At 42.1% G+C, this 21,337-nt stretch overlaps 2 protein-coding genes across 2 annotated transcripts; both read right to left on the bottom strand.

Moving 5' to 3' along the window:
• Positions 1 to 665: 665 nt before the first annotated feature.
• LOC311497821 (uncharacterized protein) lies at positions 666 to 6,016 on the bottom strand. The gene is made up of 2 exons (XM_084558186.1): positions 4,719 to 6,016; positions 666 to 2,295 (listed from the first exon to the last, which is right to left on the bottom strand). Exons 1-2 carry the CDS (start codon positions 5,705 to 5,707, stop codon positions 1,212 to 1,214), a joined length of 2,073 nt encoding a protein of 690 aa, XP_084414312.1. The 5' UTR covers positions 5,708 to 6,016; the 3' UTR covers positions 666 to 1,211.
• A 1,517-nt stretch (positions 6,017 to 7,533) lies between these two features.
• On the bottom strand, positions 7,534 to 9,918 carry LOC311497945 (P2Y purinoceptor 12-like). The gene is made up of 3 exons (XM_084558339.1): positions 9,675 to 9,918; positions 9,264 to 9,520; positions 7,534 to 8,896 (listed from the first exon to the last, which is right to left on the bottom strand). Exons 2-3 carry the CDS (start codon positions 9,513 to 9,515, stop codon positions 8,057 to 8,059), a joined length of 1,092 nt encoding a protein of 363 aa, XP_084414465.1. The 5' UTR covers positions 9,516 to 9,520; positions 9,675 to 9,918; the 3' UTR covers positions 7,534 to 8,056.
• Positions 9,919 to 21,337: the final 11,419 nt, after the last annotated feature.

Below are 21,337 nucleotides of genomic sequence, written 5' to 3' on the forward strand. Positions count from 1 at the left end.
ACCCACATTCAGAAACCCTGCAAATGATTTGACGAAGGGCTGTGGTTCTTAGTGGGCAACCTTTGTCTGTAGACTTTGCTGCCGACGTGCATGTATACGGTGCATGGCAGGAAGAGTGCAAAATGTCACAGTATATTATTTTTGACCACCTTTAGTTCTACACGCGCATGTGTTTTCTGCTGTTTCATGTACATTTTGTAACTGCAATGCGATTTGAATGCAGGAAATAATTAATCCAAGCGTCCCCTTCCACTCATTTTAAGTTTGGTTTTCCTTAAGTTGAATTCCCTTTTGTGCTTTCCTGATAAAAATAGTGCATTCTGAGAACACGTACTACGACTTCCTGTGTGATTTTCCTTGGAGCCAGGAGAGAGAAATGTGTTTACTACACTACAGCCCCCAAATGAATGTTCAGCGTCTGTTTGACTGTACGTGACATGACAGGGTAGAGTTGTGATTTCCTGACCCAACAGAGACTGTAAACTTTATGTCATCACAAGATCTTTGTTTTTATTATTTCAAACAGATCACACTGTACTGAAAGATAAATCCAAGATTGGCAAAAAAAAACAAAGATACAACCCACTAAAGCCTGACTTAGAATATATTAAGCAGACATGTTTTAATAAAATGTGTCAACTAAAAGTAATTTAAACACTAGACAGAATAACAAATCACCAGTAGAATAATCGATAACAATAATAATAGTGCAGTTCAACTGTGCTGGGGTTGTTGCGCATATTCTTTCTTGGCTATTCATGACTAGTGTGCCACAGATTGATGACTCACTGATGAGTCGCTTTGCACATCTGCAGAACTCCACTAAGACATGAACCATTTTTACTGTGGCCGTAAAACAGTAGTTCAACATGAAATGCAAACATGCCCTAGCCTCATCATAACATATTTGCATCACAATTTCATATAGTCTCTCAATCAGAGCTCTGTTTGCCCTTCGATTTTAAATTCCTGGAGCTACAGCAAAACAATATCCTGTCTCCTCTTGTACTGTTTATCCCATGCATTTCCTGTTAAGCGTTTAAAGCTATTTAGAGACACAAAAGTAAACACAAAGTAAATAACATAATTCGGAATAACTACACGAATCTACAAAAGACGTAGAGACGTGGAAAATCCGCACCAATATATGAGCTTGGACCGCGGCAAAGCATTTTCGTTGACGCCTGTCAGAATTTCTGCTACGGCAGAGTTCATCCGGCGTTGTATCCTAAAGCGGCCTTACATGAGATCGAAGCACTGCTCATCATGGACATCAGCTTCTCCTTGAACTCTCGACACAGGAAGACGTAGATGAGCGGGTCCATGCAGATGTTTGTGGTGGCGAGCCATAGGCTGAGCTCCTTGATGAACTTGCTCGCCACGAAGGAGCAGTCGGTGAAGGAACTGTTGTTGCTGACTTGCATAAAAGTGTACGGGATCCTGACGATGTGGTACGGCCCGAATGCCACAAAAAACACAACGATAACCAGAAAAACGCGCAGTTTGACTTTCTGCTTTCCCTGGCTGTTAGTGCTACCAGAGTTGCGAAAAGACTGGATGACTTTGTTTGCGATGCAGATGTAGCAAACCACAATGATCACACTGATAAGCCAGAAGAAAACATTGAGAAAAATGACAGCCTGCTTGTGGAATTGCAGTCCTTCCGGTCCTTTGAGCACCATGCAAGTGGTGATTGTCGTCATGTTGTCCGCAGATTTGTTGGTTAAGAGGATATTGGGAAGGCCTGTGCATCCAAACAGTATGACCCACATTAAGGCTGATATCAGTTTGCTGAAGGTCAAATTCTGGCCGAACTTGCTGTGGGGCATCAGGATCTTGAAGAAACGGTCTAGACTGATCAAGCCCAACATCGCGATGGATGTGTACATTGTACTGTAGAAAGTGACACTGAAAAAATGACATGACACTAAGATCATTTTAATGGATGCTCCCGGAAGGTCAACCACAGCTTTGATTAGGAGGTTCAGGGTCATGATAACGTCAGCAGCTACTAGATTCTTCAGGTACACCACGAAGGTGGAGGTGGACTTAAGGTGCAGAGACACCCAGGTTGCCACACCGTTCAGCAACAGCGCTATGGGGAACATCGCCAAGTACATAGATGGCACAACGCTTGGGTTGTAAGCGGCGCACTTGGAGTCTTCCTGAGACGTCTGATTCAGCGGCGCGTCTCCAACTAAGGAAAAGGAAGGGCGCATTTTAGAACATGCATGCATTTTTGTGCACAGTATGATATAATGATTAACTTCTTTCGCTTTCATGCGAGCAGTGTTACTCGTTCAAGTTTTCTTACCGTCAAAGAACACCTCGAACCATTCATCCGTTAACTCTCGAGAGTCCATGATGTGGGCTAGGCAAAACAAAGGAAGCTGCGTATTGTTATTGTGTTATTTGAGACATACGAGTTTAAATACAGTCGCTGTATCATCAGTATTTTATAATCAATCAAATGGCATCTTCCGATACATGAAGATGTACTTTCTTTACCAAAAATGTCAAAAGAAAGTACATGTATTTTAGTTAAAAGGGGAAATTATTGGCTTCCTTGTCCTGGCAGGAAATTAATTTTTCAAAGAAAAAGTAAATAATGTGACTAAAAAAAATAAAAAGATGATTTTTACTCTATTGTCATGGAAAAAGATTCAAATTCTTTGAGCATTAAAGAGAGCCCACAAAGGTTTTACGTCCATAATCTGAACTGTAGTGCATTAGTATAGTTTACATTTTTAGTAGATACTAATACAGTGATTTGGACTTTTCACATTAATACATTTGACGTTTGTCCAATTGTGAGCATTTTAGTAGCACTAACAAAACGCGCTATCAGAATCTATTAGAAATCCATTAAAGAGGAAACTCTACATCGTGAACTAGTGATGAGAATACAATTTCAACTTACTGTTCTTGACTTGTTTCGCTCTTCTCACACACAGATCTGTGTGGCGATTCACGGACGCGGCAGGTGCTTAAAAAACGCTGTTGATTTCCCTAGCAAACAAATCACAGCTGCAGCTGTGATAAGACTGGCAATTTATCAGGGCGTATGCAAAAATAGGTAGAAGAAAAAAAAAACTTGTCGAAAGAAAAGCAGACGTCATTCATCCAGCACACACGAGGGTTTGGAACGAGGGCGCCCTGTGTTTCCTGTGCCCCTTCATCTGTCACTAATTCTGCCTCACCTGGAACATGTCAGTCGTATTCTGACAAGAAAGCTCAAAGCTCAAACTCTGCGTGATTTATGCCGGCCATCGTGCTCTGAGTTGTTAGCACAGCAAACGATCCATTAGCTCTGAGCATCATTTAGAAAGCTACATACACAGAAAATAATCCCCACATTCATCATTTTGGTGTTGTTTATTGCCAGTTAGGAGAAATATGCTTTACTTTGACAATTATGGGATAAATTAAAGACTATCTATCTATCTATCTATCTATCTATCTATCTATCTAAAATGTCTTTGACCTTTGTCTCAAAGTCATTCTCTCAGTTTTTCCCTCTTTTACATTTTTGTTGCATGTGCCTGAACTATTCATTGCAACAATTAAACGTTACTGGGGCGTACAACGAAGTGGGTGCACTGGTATTTATTTAATTATATGATTTCTACTGCTTGGCACTGAAGGGAGGCGCCGTACAAACAGTTCATTACTTAGAGAGTGATGAAAGATAATCAAATCATTTAATGAGCCTGCAAAATATATATATATATAAATGAATACATTCAAATATTTTTTTTGGCACTTTTGCAGGAAAGTTTAAGACATTTGGAAACTGGACTTGTAGAGTTTTTTTGAGAAGACGTTTCACCACTCATCCGAGTAGCTTCTTCAGTTCTAGGGGACTGATGGGAAGTTTGAGGTTTAAAGAGGAACTCCTCCTGAAAAAATTGCTTGTTATGCTAATAACCAGAAAGCTGCACCAGTTTCTGGTTATTAGCATAACAAGCAAGTTTTTTCAGGAGGAGTTCCTATTTAAAAAAAAAAAAAACTCCACAAGTCCAGTTGCCTTTTTTAACCTTTGTTGGATATTTTTATAATAGACCAGAACTTTGATCCGCTGATTTCACACTTTCCTAACAGCTCACAGGCAATAAAAGTAACAATGCTAAAGGGGTTTATTTTACTAATCCTCTAAAAACTTTCATTTTATAATATTTCATTGTACTGCTACAATTTACATTGGCAGTCACATCTATTATTAAAGTGTCTGCGCGGCTCCAGCCCTCAAGTGCAAAGCGATTCACTTAAATGTACTTAAATAAATCTCGCAAAACTAATCAAAACAAAGCGCGTTTGAGTTATGAGGGACTGAAACAACATTCCTGCATAAAGGACACACTGCTTTGATACATGACGACTGAGATTTACCGAGACCTGAATTTGAATTTTCCAATGGTGGCGGCGGCGGCTTTATATTTACAGCATACAGAAATACATTTGCATGTCGCATTATGTAATATTTATCAAGTTGTTTATCATGTCTGTACCTTGGATCTTAAATCTATACCGGTGCTATTCCCCACTTGTTCACTAGAGGGCGGTACAACACAGATGAACAGTAACTGTCACACTGCTGAGCTTGCTTCCGGACTTATTTATTTGTGGTTTTCCATAAACAATATCCAGACTACAGCCACGCTAGGTATCTCTTACATCTTCAAGGTTTATATTTTAACAATAGATGAGTTTTTTTCTACTGTGAACTCTCCTCTTTTTCCCCAGAATATAACCCAACACAGATACCTCGACCTTTCATTATGTCAACCAGTTTGTCTCTGAACTCCCTGCACAGGTAGATGTAGAGCAAAGGGTCCAGGCAGGCATTGGTGGAGGAGAGCCACATGGTTAAATCGTAGACCACCTCCACCCATGTTTGAGTGCAGATAGTAACCCCGGTGACTTTGTTCAGCATGAAAGGAATGCGCATCAGGTGCAGAGGCACAAAACAAACACAAAAAACAAGCAGGATCAAGAAGACCCGCAATTTGGTTTTCTTCTTTCCTCGGCTGTTGTTGCTCCCGGAGTTCCTGAAGGACCGCAGGACTTTGGTGGTGATGCAGATGTAGCAAAACACAATCAATATGCTCATGAGCCAGAAAAGAATCTCCATGAATAAAACCACAAACTGGTGAAGGCTCAAGCCAGCTGGGCTCTTCATGGCAATGCAAAAATCTCCCGATGCATTGGCGGGATCCCGGTCAGTTAGAACGGCGGTCGGGATGGCCGTGCCGCCGAACAGCACAACCCAGACCGAGGTGGACATCACTATGCTGAACATGACGTTCTGCCCCAACACCTTTCCGCACGGCCTGACGATTTTGAAGAAGCGGTCCAGGCTGATGAGGCCCATTAATGCGATGCTTGTGTACATGCAGCAGAAGAAAACCACATTGTTGTAACGGCAGGCGAAGGCCCTTAGCTCAGCTGATGCTCCGGGAAGACTGCTGGCTGCCAGTGAAGGCAGCGTCAGCGTCATGAGCAGGTCAGCAGTCACCAGGTTTTTAAGATACACTATGAAGGTCGAAGTGGACCGTAGGTGCAAAGACACCCACGCCGCCACGCCGTTGAGGAACAATGCGACGGGGAACAAGAGGAAGTAGAGGGATGAGACCGCTACACGTGAGGTCGCAAGGCGGGCGGAAGGGGCACAGTCTGAGGAGAGGTGTGTTGTGTTGTTGGACATCATTGGGATCTGGAAAAAACAAGATAAACCGCAAACATCATGTCTGTAATGCTGGAAATCTAGACTAGACTACGCTAACATGTGTAGCAGTCATTTTTCTTCAACATATTTGCTGTTGACTGGAAGGTTTTATGATGTGCGACCTAATAACAAGGAGGCTGCTTTGAATGGATGTGAGGATCAGGACTGAGACTCGGAAATGAGCTGGAACGCGCTCCTGCCCGACACCGAGGACTACTGCTGCTCTACATTTTTCCAGCTTGCCCACCTGGACCCGATTTGCATTTTTCATTAGTTCAGAAGACATTTGTTACTCGGGGCTTGTTTTTGAAAGCTCGACCAGAGCATTTGAATGCATCCGGAACGCCGAACCCGATACTTTTGACACAGAAGGATGGAATTTATGCAATTGTCGGTTTGGTTTTCACCTTAACTGAATAAAAGAAAAACAATGCATCTCTTGCAATGAAATGAAAATCGATCCACACAGCAGAATCTGTTGTATTGAGATTCAGTCCTATCTGCACAATACACCTGTGTCTTTCGTATCTACTCTGTGATTGTTTGATCATTTGCTGCAATAAAGAAATGTTTTACGAAGATTTGCGTTTTCTATAAAGTCTAAATCCCTAAAATGTTAATCTCCACTTAAACTTATTAAAGCACATACTGATTATATGAGTAGGAGATGCAGAAGTGAAGCCATTAGTGTGGAGTGAGTAGCCATTATAATAATATCCTACCAGGCGACCCGAGAGAGAGAGAGAGAGCATCATTAGATAGGGAATTACAGCATGCCTTGGCAACCAAACAGCGCAATTAAACGCAGCCTGGCTAGCATGCCCAAAACAGCTGTAAAGGTAACTGGGATGAAAGAATACAAGCCCAGAGAGAGCCTGAGTGAGCAGGCAGCCGGGCTTGCAACATGCCCTCCGCTCTGAATGCAAACCATAGGGTGGAAATGTGCATTTCAAATAGTTGAAGGTGTCGGGTTTTTTTTTTTTCTAGAATCCCAAAAGTTGCTGTAGCTAAAAATTAGAGCAGTAAAGCAATGGTAAGTATTTAGGAAAGAAAGTGATCACACGGTAGATCACAACTTGTGTTTAAGAAAATACAATTTTTTTAGTGACCAGACGTGATTCTCCGTCACAGAAACAGCTCCATGTAAAGCCTTGCCGATGTGTTATTGACATTCATTATATGCACTCTTTCATCTAACCAAGCAATAATGGTTTGACTGCATTAATGACTTCTCGTTCTAATCTGACTAACTGGTGTTTTGTTTAATTTTTTTTTAAGAAAGTTCATGAAGAAAAAAAAACAAAAAAAAAACAATATTAAACCACTCACCGCTGAGAGTCTCCTTAACTCCACACTGTGCAACCTCACAGATTATCGCCTCAAAACAAATTACTACTTTTCCTCCGACTCTTCGACCAGAGGGATGCAAATGGAGCTGAGTGTTCGGGAAGGGGGGATTCAAATGACACCTGTCGCGGTGAGCTTTGTGTTCTTAGGCTGCAGAGAAGAAAATAATGGTTGATTTAATTGTGCCGCCATCTTTGTTGCCTTTCAGGGCGTCCTTGATTTTCCTGTTTACTATAAGAGATGTTTAAATGGTGTTTTAAAATGTGATATATATATATAAATATATAAATATATATATATATATATATATATAGCTGTGATAACATTACTGGCAAGTGTTATGTGTTGTGGCTGAGAGGGTGGTGGAAGATTTTATATGTGGTTATGTCAGAAGACAGCCCAAGCCCAACATTTTCACTTCATTTATTGCTGTTGAGGTGTAGTCGAAACAGAAAGCGGATCCTCAAAGGCTTTATCCAGTTATATATCCACGGGCTCGAAAACATGAACACTCACACATCACAGTTTATTGACAGAGAATAATCTTTAGCACCTGAGGTTTATTATGCAGATACACAATTGTAGACTCATAACGTGGATGCCCATGACTGCTTAACATTTTCAACATTGGAGACTGTGAGGATATAGAAGAGAAACTTAATGTTTTTTTTTACTAGCAGCAATAGAGAACAGAAAGAAGAAGAACATCAACAAAAAAAAAAGTACTTCAGTTCTTTGGGAGTGGCAGTAAGCAGACATCAGCAAAACTGTGCATTTGTGTTGATCGGTATTAGTTTTTTAGTAGCACTGCACGACATAAGATAAGCTGAACCTGCAGGTTTTTTAATGGCCGGTGTGCTGCAGCATTAAGATTTCACTTCCTTATGCAGCCAAAGGTCAAAAAGCGAAAGTTGAATTTGTTCCATTCTTACCAGCGGGATGTCATGATTACAAAAGTCTTGCTCAAGTCCAGTGGTTTTACGTTTAGGCAGAGGAGTCTCTTGGAGTAGAGGTGCCTGTATCTGCGTCTGACCCTCTCCCTATCAGCCAGCTGCAGGTACCGGACGGCAGCTTCAGCGTCTTAAACAGAGTCATCCGGAAGGACTTACATAGGAAGAAGTAGATGAGAGGATCCAGGAGGGAGTTTAGGGACGAGAGGAAGAGTGTGCTTTCCTTCAGCTGGAAGAAGAACAGCTTGAGTTTGCAGTCGAAGAGAACGCCTCGGGTCTGGCTCAGAGTGTACGGCACCCGCGCAAAGTGAAAAGGCACAAAGCACACGAAGAACACAGCCAGAACCAGGAACACATTTGCGTTCATTTTTCTTTTGGACTGGTTGGGGTTCCGAGTTGATCTACCGCTCAGTGCTCGAGATATAGTCCCTCCGGCGCTGTGAGACTTGGTGCGGGAGTAAGATTTATACAGCTCTTTGGTGATCAGAGTGTAGCATATCACCACGGTCACCAGGTTGCCCCAGAAAATCACTTGACACACGTGGTTCACCACCTCGTGCCAGAAGAGCCCGGCCGCGGCCTTCAGGTCGCTGCACTTGAAATACCGCGAAGTCGGGGTTTTACTTGTTAGGATGACGTTGGGCAGACAGAGAATCAGCAGGAAGGCCCAGATGCCTCCCGAGAGGAGCTTGCGATGGGCCAGGCGAGCAGAGTTGGTCCCCCTGAAGGGCTTAAGGGTCTTCCTGCAGCGATCGATGCTGATGAGGCCGAAAAAGAGGATGCTCATGTACATGGTGAGGTAAAAGAGCACGGAGGAAACTCGGCAAACGAATATTCGCAGGCCCGTGGAGGCCAAGTTGGAGTCGGACAGCACCTGCAGAGACACACATTCAGTCTTTTACTCAAAAGTCGGACTCTTCTGATGAAATAGCCCACATAAATGGTGTTTGTTCTTCTCCCCCAGGACACAGTTATTCGCCATTTATTTTACATGCACATCTTCGAAATTTACGAATCACCGCGAGACACTTCATTCTTGACTTACGGACATTTATAAGTGCAAACTCGTGATATTAAAATCACCTTATATCAATCATGTAGTAACACATATAACTGCAGAATCATGAACCATCAATTGACGTAACTACACTCCAAAATGCTAGTAAATTATTTAACAACAATGTAATCAGTTGGAGCGTATAACCAGCTTGTACACTTTCGTGCAAGTGTTCAAGGCACACCTTGAAAGGGAACGTGAAGGTCATGATGACATCCGCGACCACGATGTTCTTCAGGTATATAATGAAGTGAGACCGCGAGGGGATGCGGAAAAACACCCACACCGCCACGCCATTGAGCAACATCCCCACGAGGAAAAGGAAGGAGTAGAGAACAGGAAAAACCACCGTCTTCAAAACATTGTCTCGGGAGCACGTGCTGTTGGCGTGGCTGTGATTGCCAGGGAACAGGGGGAATGTTGTGTTTCTCTCCATGTGCGCTGCCGAAAAAAAAAAAAAAATGAAATAAAATCAAGAAAAGTTTCTCAGAGTCACTAAGAAAAAGAAAGTATTTTCTGTAACAACATATGTACGAGAAAAACGCAGTTTATGATTCGGATTATTTCGAGAAATATATATTTTTTTGCAACTGACCTGGTAATTTTGCTGATGTGGGTCAGTGCAGATCCCTTTGGGTTTATTGCTCCCTCGCTCTTCAGTGTTCTGTACAAACGTTATCTGATACGTCCCTCTGCTTGTCCCAGTCAATTTCATTGTTTTTAGCAAGCGCGCGTGTGGGTGGGTGATATGTAAGTCACAGGAAGACTTTCTCGTTGACTTCTCCTTTCTCTTTCCTGTCACAAGGAAAGGCTGCAAAGAGCATTTGTAGATTATCTGTTTCAACAGACATGAAGACCATTTCAGTTTTCTTGTATTAATTGTTCCCGGAGCAAAAACACACACACACACACGGCATCGCCGTCAGGGTTACTGTGGCATGTTTTCAAATTTGGATGAAGTTGTAAGATGCTATAAAGCTATTTTGTTTAATTTCTAATTTTTCTCATTTCTTCCTCTTTAACCTTATGCAACAGCTTAATGCACTTTTTTTCACTACAAGTGTGCTGTAACCTGTGAATGGATAAATGCATCACCATCGCAACACTTCATGAAGGTGTTGCAACATATCTGGTTAAACCTGCCTATTTTTCTCAGTAGTGTACTGAGCCTTCAAAAATGATAATCAAATGTCCAAAAAAAAAAAAAAAAAGTCGTCACCTGGGCCTACTGTACAAGCCTGTGGGGGCAGTGCTATGATCTGGGGTTGCTGCAGTTGCTCAGGTCTAGGTTCAGCAACATTATGTACCCAAAGAATGAGGTCAGCTGACTACCTGAATATACTGAATGACCAGGTTATTCCATCAATCAATTTTTTCTTCCCTGATGTTCACGGGCATATTCCAAGATGACAATGCCAGGATTCATCGGGCTCAAATTGTGAAAGAGTGGTTCAGGGAACATGACACGTCATTTTCACACACAAATTGGCCACCACAGAGTCGAGACCTTAACCGCCCCTAATTGAGAATCCTTGGGATGTGCTGGAGAAGGCTCCCATCATCAATACAAGATCTCGTTAAATTAATGCAACACGGGATGGAAATAAATCTTGTGACATTGCAGCTCATCGAAACAATGCCGCAATGAGTGTGTGGTGTAATCCAAGCTAAAGGCGGTCCAACGAAAAGAGCATTTGTAAATATTACAGTGTGTAACCTTTTTTTTTTTTTTTTTTGGTGGCGACTTTTTTTTGGCCAGGCGGTGTAGTATACAGTACCGCTTAAAATTGATTCAGTAAGTTGCAGTCCCTTTTAAAAACAAACAGCTTGGAAGCATATGGTACCCTCTGTTCTGTCGTATAAAAATATCAAACCGTTTTTTTGGCATCTGCTTCCCTGATATAAAAGTCTCCCACCGCTCATAGCTCCAATTTAATAACATGAACTCAGTGCCTTTGCGGCTCATTTTGGTTGGGAGGTCTTATCCGTAGGTCAGCAAGCCATGTTCCATATACAGTTTAACAGAATCAGAATCGTCTTTATTGCCTTGCACACATAAGGAATTCGTCTTGGTATACAGTTGCATAGCAAAGGTCATAAACACAGAAAGAGAAGATAAGAATTTAAAAGTACTTTGCAACAAGAAACATTAAAATAAAAGAGAAACAAGGACAAACAATCTGTTTATAAGAGTAAGCGGAAATAATTATTTCTATTTAAATGTTTTCACCCTCTGACTTCCTTTTCTTGGAGACAGGACATGAGAATACTTCCCCTTCTGCAACAGCAGAGCATCTGGTACAAAGGTCTACAAAGGGTCCAAGAAAGTTCTCATGACAACTACCAAATAAACACTACTAAACTAGATTTCAAACAAACAAAAGAATTATTAACACACATTTGAATCATAATACCCTCACACTGAAGAGCTTAAAAGTTGACAAATGAACAGTGATAAGGAATAAATTAGACTTAAGTAAATTAAACTATAGAATAAAACTTTAAAAGTATTTTTTAAAGACATCCTGTTGCACTTCTTGCGTTAAAGGACCAGCGTGCAAGATTTTGTGGCCTCTAGTGGTAAGATTGCAGATTGCAACCAACTTAATGCCTCTCCCTCATCCATCCCTTTCTAAGTAGGAAGGTGAATATACAATGTAAAAAAAAAATACATGAGCCCCTGTCTTGGCTGTAAATAAGGCATGACAAGTCATAGCGTACATGTGCACAGAGCTGTGAACTTTCAGTGACAACACCAGTCCTTGGAGAGTTCTAGTTATTGATTTTCAATCAAAATTTATACCATGTAAAGTCCCACTCTTCTTTTAGTTTCTGTTGTATGCTGTGTTTACAGAAAATTATAGTTGCACTGGTATATGTGGTGTTTAGTTCTTAAGTAACTGAGGAATATTTCATCAACTATCACATGACCCTCACCACCGTCTGCCCCGCATTGTCTTGAATGCCATCTATTAGCATGGCAATGCTGCAACTTCCTATGTCTGGAGTAAGCTTGCCATCAGCAGTACTCAGTTCCTATTAAACAACATGCAAATGTCTGCGTGCACATTCAGTGGTTTTGTGGTTGCATAGGTCAACCTATACTTCATTTCATTGGAACTATCTGAGGTCAGTTTTCCAATCTGCCATTCTTACTGTACATCCAGTCATGTTTCCTACAGCTGTGATCTCCGCGCATCTGGCTCTGATAAGGACCGAAACAAGCATGCATTCTCTTGGAGAGGGCTCAGCGGTAACATGTGCTGCTTTTCAGATTTACACTATCTGGGATTCACCTGCCTATTTTTCGGCTTTGGTTTCTTTCACTTCTATTCCTTGTTAAAAGTCTAGAGTTTCAACTTAGGTCTGACACACAGCATGTTGGTCAAAAGAGCCACCATTTTGCAAATTAACTGTGTCCTGTTCTTAATCCTACCCTGTTTCAAATTTCGATGAATCATTTAGACAGAGGCGTAATCGAATGCACAGTTGCAGCATTGCATAAAAACACAGGCAGAGTTGTACAATGTTCACACTGTAATCCTCGTGAGCTCCCACTCGGACAGACAGGAAGAAAGGTCTGAGGACAGGAAATACAAGAGTGTAACATGAGATTTTACTAAATTTCCATGTTAACCCCTCTGAGTCACATGCTTTCCCCCCTCTCTGTTAATTCACCGCTTGCCTCGCCTCTCAAGTCACCCCTTGGCCTTTAAGTCACCACTTTCCACTCTCTGCCAGTCGCCAGACCAAGAGTCCACTTAAACGCAGCTACTGTTTTGGAGCAGATATTCCCTTTTCAACCCAGTGGGAATAATGAAGTTGAAAAGTGGATGGAGGGAAAGGCTCCTCACTGTGGGGTTTCACCTCTAACAGGCCTGCTTTGAGCAGAAATAGCCTGCGTTTACATAGCCTTCAGGGGAGTTATGTGAATGGGACATATATGAGGTTGAGGAAAAGGTGATGGAAAGAACCCCTGTTGGCAAAGCGAAAACATCAAGCCCCTAACAGACAAAGAGCTGTAGCAGCTGTGCTCTGAAGATGCTGGTTGATGCATGGGCAGGGTGAGGCTGAACTGTGACCCCTGACCCTCACCGGCGCTCGACGGTTGATCATCTTGTCATCGTGACAGGTTGGAAGACGCAAGATGTGCACGTACGGAGGAAGGGAGAGAGAAACCTCCAGGGTGGTCCTCGCTTGTGGTTTGTTTGCAGCCGCCTTTTTCTTTATGTATGCCTGTTGATGTGTATACGTTTCCTTTGGCGGCCTCTCAAACTGGTTTCTCCTGGTTGAAATGTGTAGGCCACGCTTTGTTTTGATAGGGTAACGTTTCTCTTGCTACCGCTCCTGCTGATGTGCTGTTCCAGAGGGTCTGCCTCCCATATGCTTATCCACGCTGACAAATCCAAAGCAGCTCATATGGAGGTGAAGGAGGGAGGGCAGGCGGGCGGGGGGGTTGGTATGACTAAAATATACTGTGAGCTACAGTGTTTCCAGCTTTCATTGAGGATGAAACCACATTAACTGTCACGCACTGTTAGAATGTAAAGCATCATTAAGTTATGATAAAAACCTTTACTGAAAGGGTTTTGCTGTCTTGCTACAGCTGCTAGTTTTATTTCTTTTGGAGCTTTGTGATAGAGCTACTGACCTAAGAGCATTCTTTCATTTCTCATGAGCCCCATGTGTCCAGTACGGGTGTTTTGACCGTCTGCACGCACACATCATTATCAGTGGGTCCAACTGGCTCCCGCACTTTAGTTTCTTCTGGAGAATGATGTCGTTGGTTCCATCCTGAGCATCAGTTTCGTTGCTCAAGTACATGTTTTCCTAGCAACTGCTTTTATTTGGGTGTTGCTACTAATGGCTGCTTGGGTCTGGCGTACGCATCAGTGAATGAGCTACAAAAATCTACCTGGCGTACACAACTCATCTTTCCACACACGCAGCCATTTGTATCTTGCAGTTCGCTGGGAATTTCCATTCACCTTGTGACTGATAAAGCAAGATGATTGATTCACCAACGTGGCAAGTTTCAAATGCTCTCATTTCCTTTCTCTGGCACTGAGTTCCTGTCCTCTAATTTATTCTCTATTGCTAGTCATGCATTTCTGTGCTACTACTGTATAGCTTGTCAGATCACGTCAGATGTATCCATGACAGGTGTATGTTTATCTCGTTCCTCCTATCCTCTCTCTTCTCTCTCTTCCTGGCATTTCCTTGGGCAGATGTGTCCTTCCATATGAGTTGGGTTCTGCTCAAGGTTTCTTCCTGTTCAAGGGGAGTTTTTCCTTGCCACCGTCGCCTTCAGGCTTGCTCTGGGGGTTTCAGACCGGATTTTGTAAAGCGTCTTGAGACAGTTTGTATTGTTATTGACGTTGTATAGATGAAATCGAATTGAACTGAACTGAATTGAGTTTAGTTTCGCCCAAGCAATCAGCCATCGCCATCTTGGTAGTGTCTGACTCCACCTAACTCGTGACTCGTTCCTTGAAAAGGGTCAAAGAGAACATGAGTGGAGCTGAGGCTGCTGCCTGATGCCCTTGCAGACAGCTAGCAACCTGGTACTGCCACCACATTTCACTTATAACAGCCATTCCCTTATCTATCCATAACTAAAACCTTGGTATAAGTTAAATGGTCATGACAGAGACCAAAAACCAGGCTGTTATCAGTTTAGTTTCTGCTATAATTCAGTCATTTAAGTCATTTTAACAGTGTTTAAAAGTGTGTATGGGGATTGACCTGCTTTTGGAGCCAGCATCAAGTGGCCATCTGAGGAACTGCAAATGTTTTTCCATGTTGGCTTAATTTCTCTTCAGTGGTGTGGTGGTTAGCATTGATCCCTCACAGCAAGATGGTTCTGGGTTCGAATCCATTGGCCGACTGGGGCCTTTCTGTGTGGAGTTTACATGTTCTTCCTGTTCTCTCCAGGTACTCTGGCTTCCTCCCACCATCCAAAGACGTGCTGGCCTTGCCATAGACTGGCGACCTGTCCAGGGTGTACCCCGCCTCTTGCCCAAGAATTGGCTCCAGCCCTCTCGGTGACCCTCCAGAGGACAAGCGGTTAGAGAATGAATGAATGAATGAATAGCACTCGTCAAAGTTTTATAGTCCACATGGTAAGTTTAAAATTTAATATGGAATTAATAACTAAAGGTAATAACTAAGCTGTGCCATTACATCCTCAACCGTTTGTACAGCTGCTTGCATGACAATTGCCGTACCCTGTAAACTATGAATACTCTTGGAGCATCATCCTGAAGTCCTTGCCACACCTGTAATCCCAGCCAGCCATCTAGAGAGGTGTAGTGTAATTTACTCAAAATTCATTCTTGACAGCCTTACAGGTGCAGCTTAGTAAAGAGCATCCAGATAACAAACACAATGATTCATTTTGAAAGTGTGTTCCTGTGTTGACACCGCCTGTCATTGTGGTTTCAAAGCTCAGGTAAGGATTAGTTCAGCTGTTGCTTAGCTGTTTTAGTATAAATATCCGCAGCAGCCTCACATCAAGTCCAAACAGGATTTAACACATATTACAAAGCCATCCTCAGCCACACAAATTGATTCCTTTCAACCACCTCAAACCACTAAAACCTCCATGTCGGAACATCTTCCCTTTTGATACTGGTAATAACTCTTGGCACCTGTCAACTGTGGCATTTCTCTTTCAGAGTCTCATCCAGGGCGCTGATGTTTTTCTGGTAATCCCTCGACCCACTGCCTGAGAAAGAAGGATGAGGGACAACGGCTCCCTTTGAGAGGCTGGCCGGTCTGGGATACCAGGCATATTTGACAGGGTGTCTCTGTTTGCTCAGCAGTGACCTGTGTACACACAAGAAGGCAGCGGACAGGCCAAAGGACAGGCCTGAGGGTGTCAGGTTCAGCTAATGGTGAGAAATACATGCGCAAGAAGCTCAGTGTCATGTACACACAAGGATGCAAATAGTTTAAACCACGGCCACACATTATTCACAAATTCTACAAAGTCCGAACTGAAACATCTCAAGGCCTAAGAGACAGATGTATTTAAAAAAAAAAAAAAAAAACATCACAAAAACTCGTTTACTCTTTCGACACTTGATATAAAGCAGTGTGTCATGAATGGCTTTAGGGAATGTCTGGAGCAACTTTTATGATCCAAGTAGGTAACATGTCTTTAGCAGCTGTTAAAGGCCTGTTTTCCCTGTGATGTCACCCTGCTATCTGAGGTTGCTAGGCGCCATTTATGCAAGCAGACAAGCCACAGCAGGTGATCTGAATGATGTCATGTAAAATCGTGTGAAACTAAACCTGTGGAACTGTTTACATGTTAAACAGGGCGGCGCTATTTATGTCTGACTATTTTTGTTGCTGGGACACTGGAGGATTCTTTTTCAAAGGTTTCCACTATCCCACTGTGTACTTTGCCTGCCCCCCCCATGCTGAATTATAGACCAAATACATAATTAGTGCTCTTGATGCCATCTATTGGCTGTCTGTCGGGATAACACAATCAGAGTACATAGCTGAATCAGCCACAACATTTTGAACGCTGACAGGAGAAGTAAATAACATTGACCATCTTGTGACAATACAATGTTCTGCTGGGAAACGTTTGGACTTGGCATTTGTGTGGATGTTACTTAGACATGCACCACCCACCTAGACCAGATTAGACCCTCCCAACCCCATAGCAATGACACTCCTTGATGACAGCAGCCATCCCCAGCAGGATGCAGCCTGACACAGGCACACAAACAAAAACGGTTGAGGAACAACTAAAAAAAAAAAAACGTGAAAAACAGCAGAAGGTCCAAATTCACTAGATCTCAAAGTGATCAAGAATCTGTGGGATGCACTGGAACAAGCCTGATCCACAGAGGACCCTCCCTTCAACCCATAGGACCCAAAGGCCCCCACTAAGGACACCCTCAGAAGGCCCAGGTCCGTTCTCTGATGAGTCAGAACTGAATGGAGACCTACACAATATTAGGAATGTGGTCATAATGTTATGCCTGATTGTTTCTTGATAATAATATAAAAAATATATATATAAAAGCTTTGTCTTTACATGTAATGCCCTGTCTCCTAAATGCATTGAATTTTCTGTGACTTTGTAACTCCCTGTTTAACACACTGCAATCTAAATGATAGATAATATCCAATGAAAGTCTCTGCGTCAGTCACACAAAATGCATAAATGCTGAAGAGGATCCACGGCACGTCCCCTAATGAACTGCAGAAGTCATTTGTATAAAGCTGTCCAAGGCAAAGGCTTCTGCCGCTAGCTAGCCTGTTTTTATTTATACGTGTTCAGTGTTTCCTCAGCTGTGTCCCAGCTTGGTCCAGATTGCATCTAAATTACACATTGGCTTTACTGCAGAGTGGTAAATTAAACTTCATTTCCAGAAGCACGGAGGAAATGCTGACTGAGTAAAGGAATGCAATCTGTGAATACAAGACTCTCTCTTCGCTGCAGTCCTCCAGTTGGGCCTTTGTTTTCTTATACTTGGCATAGATTTAATTTAGATTTAGATTTGTCTTGTGTTGTGAAAATGTTTTCTTGAATCGGGGGGAAAAAAAATGATTGTTTAAATTAGTTTGCTAATTAATAACCTGTGGTTAATAAATTCAAGAAATACACTCCTAGTAAACTTATCACAATGACCACAGTGTGACTTAAAACAGGCTTTACACATGCGCATTAATTTAACCCTCTTGATTTGTGATGGTTGCTATAAGTTTCTTTTGCCTGCAGGTTTCATTACATCCCTACCCCTCTTAAAGCTGTCAAGCAGAAACACCAGCCTCTGCTGTAAAGTAGCAGTGCCACTCTGTTGATGCAGCTTAATTGGGCGAGCTGGCTCGTTTAAAAACTTTCCCCCCGTAGGGACGCAATAATTTAGGAGGGCTTTGAGGTTTTCAGTTTGGTGTTTGTGTGACTGACGCGAAAATGGTTCGGTGTACGCCTCCGGATTCCCACCAGTTCGTCTGGTTATTCTCTGGGGACCAAAGGATCACATCTGTACCCACTCACGGAGGAGAACCCCCCACTGAAGAACTTCCACTGCCCTCTGGACAGAGACTGAGGGATATGGTTTAGTTTCACTCATTAGCACCCTCTTGCAATTGACGTTAAGTCGTATTTACATAATATATCCCTAAAATGGTTGCAGCTGAGATGGGAAAAGAAGTTTATAAGTTATGGATTCATATGTATTGTTCAACGGCACATAACTGGTGACATATTAAATACTAACATATTAAGTATTTGCTTGGGGTAAACCTGAAAGATGGTGAAACATAGTCCATAGCATCAATGATTCTCGAAACCGGTGAGCAACATCCCACCGGGACAGATCCTAGCTTGAAGAGAGGTGCAGAGATAGATTGATCTTTCTTGTGGCTGGAAGGGGGGGAGGTGTGGATTCTGTAACACTGGTGTGAAATTCCTTCGAGACCGCAGACACTGACAGATACGCCAAACTACTGAATGAGCGAGTGCGTACATCCACAAGGCCGTGTGTATCGTGGAAAGGCCGGCTTTAATATTTTAAAAAGGGTTTTCCCACCCTGCGGGCTTAAAGAAGCAAGACATCCACTTCGATCTGTGGGGGCTTTACTTGTTGCGGAGTTGGCAGCTTCAAAGAAAAGACAGACTCTCTGAGCTAACAGAGGAGCTCTGTCTGAGACTGCAGTTGGTCAACTCCCAACAGCTCTCTCCTGAGATCTCAGTTTCCATGTTCAGTCTTCGAGCATTTTGGTTTAAGTATGGAATTTGCACCGCAGACCAAAAATATGTCTCAACCATCCCTGGTTTCCCTCATCTATCCCCTATGTAAACTTTCCTCTTCCTCTCCTCTTTTTCACACTCAGCTTTGTTGACTGATAACCTGGCCTACTTTGTGCTTTACATTCAGCAAGAGAATGTATGCTTCATAATTTGTGTCAGTAGTTCTATGTGTGCTTTTTCTACTATTATAAGACAAAATGTCTTTTGAGTTTTAATATATTCGCATATTAGGCATAGCATTAATACCTTATATTGTGTTAGTACGTTAGTGGTGGCCTTTGGTTCCTATGGGTTGAAGGGAGGGGCCTCTGTGGATCAGATTTGTTCCAGCGCATCCCACAAATACTTGATCAGTTTGGGATCTAGGGAATTTGAGTTGTTCCTAAACGTTTTTGGGGGTGCGCCTCTGTCAGACTGCACCCTGATTGGATTGGTTGGTTGCCTGGCCTGGTCTAGGCCAGGTCCACAAGTTTCCCAGCAGAACATTGACTTGTCACACGATGGCCGGTGTTATTTACTTCTCCTCTCAGTGGTCATAATGTTATGCCTGATCAGTGTATATAGTATTCGTGACCATATGTAGCAAATATTTATATTTCAATAAGTAGTATTTATTTTTATTCACGTTAAGACCATGAGAAGAATATGAGTCTAGTCAACTCAGATTTTGGTCTTCACCAATCCGGCGATTTATCTGCAAAATGCACCACTATGTTCAGCTTGCAAGTTGTTAACTTTATCTGTCTAGCATGTGTTCAGCATCAGAAGCGCCAGGTAGTTGGACTATTGACAAAAGCAGATTTTTCTGTCTGAAGTGGTTGCTATGAGAGAGGTAACAGTGAACTGCAACAACAAAAAAAGTTGCAGGCTGACATATGACCACACTGAGTCCTTGGATGATTGGGTTTGTCACTAAAAGTGACCCATTTCACATAATGTACAATAAGGCACGTGATTAAATGTTAATATAATGAAAACTCAAAAGGATCTTCCTGTGCACAGTTCATAGAATTTAAGATACAAAAATATTGATTATGTAGTTATAACCCTGGATTCTATAAGTACAGGGCATCGCTTGACTTCCTTCTTCTTACTTCAGATGTTTACTGCTTGATTACAAGAGGAAAATTGGAGGAAAGGTTGTAATGGGAGCCTGGACTGTGTATGCATGAAGAGTTAAACCTGATCTGAGGAGCTCTTAGCTATTACAGAGGGTGTAGCCTGTGAAATACACAAAACACTAGCTGACAATAAAACGCAAAACCTTTTAGACTGTTAGGCAACTACACTGGTGCAAATAACTGAGAGTGATATTTAAGTAGAAACCTTGAGTTGCTAATTGACTGGACACATATGACCTCCCAAAGAGTAGTCTCGGGGCCCGCTATTTTCCTGGCTGCCGATTGGTAGCTGAATTCAGGAAAAAAAACAGAGGTAAGTAATTTTGAAAAAGACAAAAATATATAATTAATCCTTTGTAGAAAGCAGCTCTTCTGTTGGTGATGACATACATTTTCCTAGCAAGCCGATTTTTATTGTTTTACCACAAACCTTTGAGGTGGCCAATGTGTTGTCATATTTCAGCATACCTCCTCAGTGTAAAAGCAGATTGTGTTTATTCTTCTTGTGACATGGTAGCGGTTATGCAACTCTTCATGTTGACATATCTTGCTTCAACCGCTGTGACCAGAAACTGGACTCAGATGTGCAGGATTTGACCGTCACACAATACGGAAAACACATACTGCTTTTTTTTTCAGTAGCTTCTTAAAGAAACAGTATTTTCTATGGTGCGTGTTAGACAACTGTGTTCCTTTAGAAATCCAAAGCAAATGGGAAAATCGCATGTTTAAAATCCTCATAAATTTCCAAGTCAATGGAAAGAAAACTCCATCGTTCTCCAAACAAGAAGCGCAAAACCAGAACTGGACAAATAAACTTTTCACCGTTCGCAGAACGCACATGCTGTGAATGATGAACTGTCTTTCACATTGTAGTGCCATTTAAAGCGTGCGGTGCTTTTAGACCACTTTGATTTGTGCTTTGTCACCTAGCTCCCATATGAAAGCACTTTCAAATCATGGAGCAAGTAGCCTGCATTCCAAAGTTTATAGAGGACAATTCCCTCTTTCCCCATATCTGCCTGGGTCATATCACTCTGCTCTAAACTGGCTCCAAACGTGGAAAAAAAAAATAAAAAATGTTTTTCTGAGATCTCAAAAACTGATTTATTGAAACATACACATCTGACAGCTCAGGAGTTTCCATTAAAATGCCTTTGGGTATTGAAAATGCCTTTGGGTATTGGAAGTGAAATGTTAATTAATAATGTCCTTTTTAATGGTTGTTAGATTATCAGAAAAACTTAAAATATGACCAATGGATACATTAAAAACAAAACAAAGAAACTAAAAAAAAAATAAAAAAGCATGAAAACACACCTCAATGCAAAAAGTCAGCATTACATACATAGACATCCT

This window comes from Chelon labrosus, assembly GCF_963514085.1.
Source record: "Chelon labrosus genome assembly, chromosome: 13".
Taxonomy (NCBI): Eukaryota; Metazoa; Chordata; class Actinopteri; order Mugiliformes; family Mugilidae; genus Chelon; species Chelon labrosus.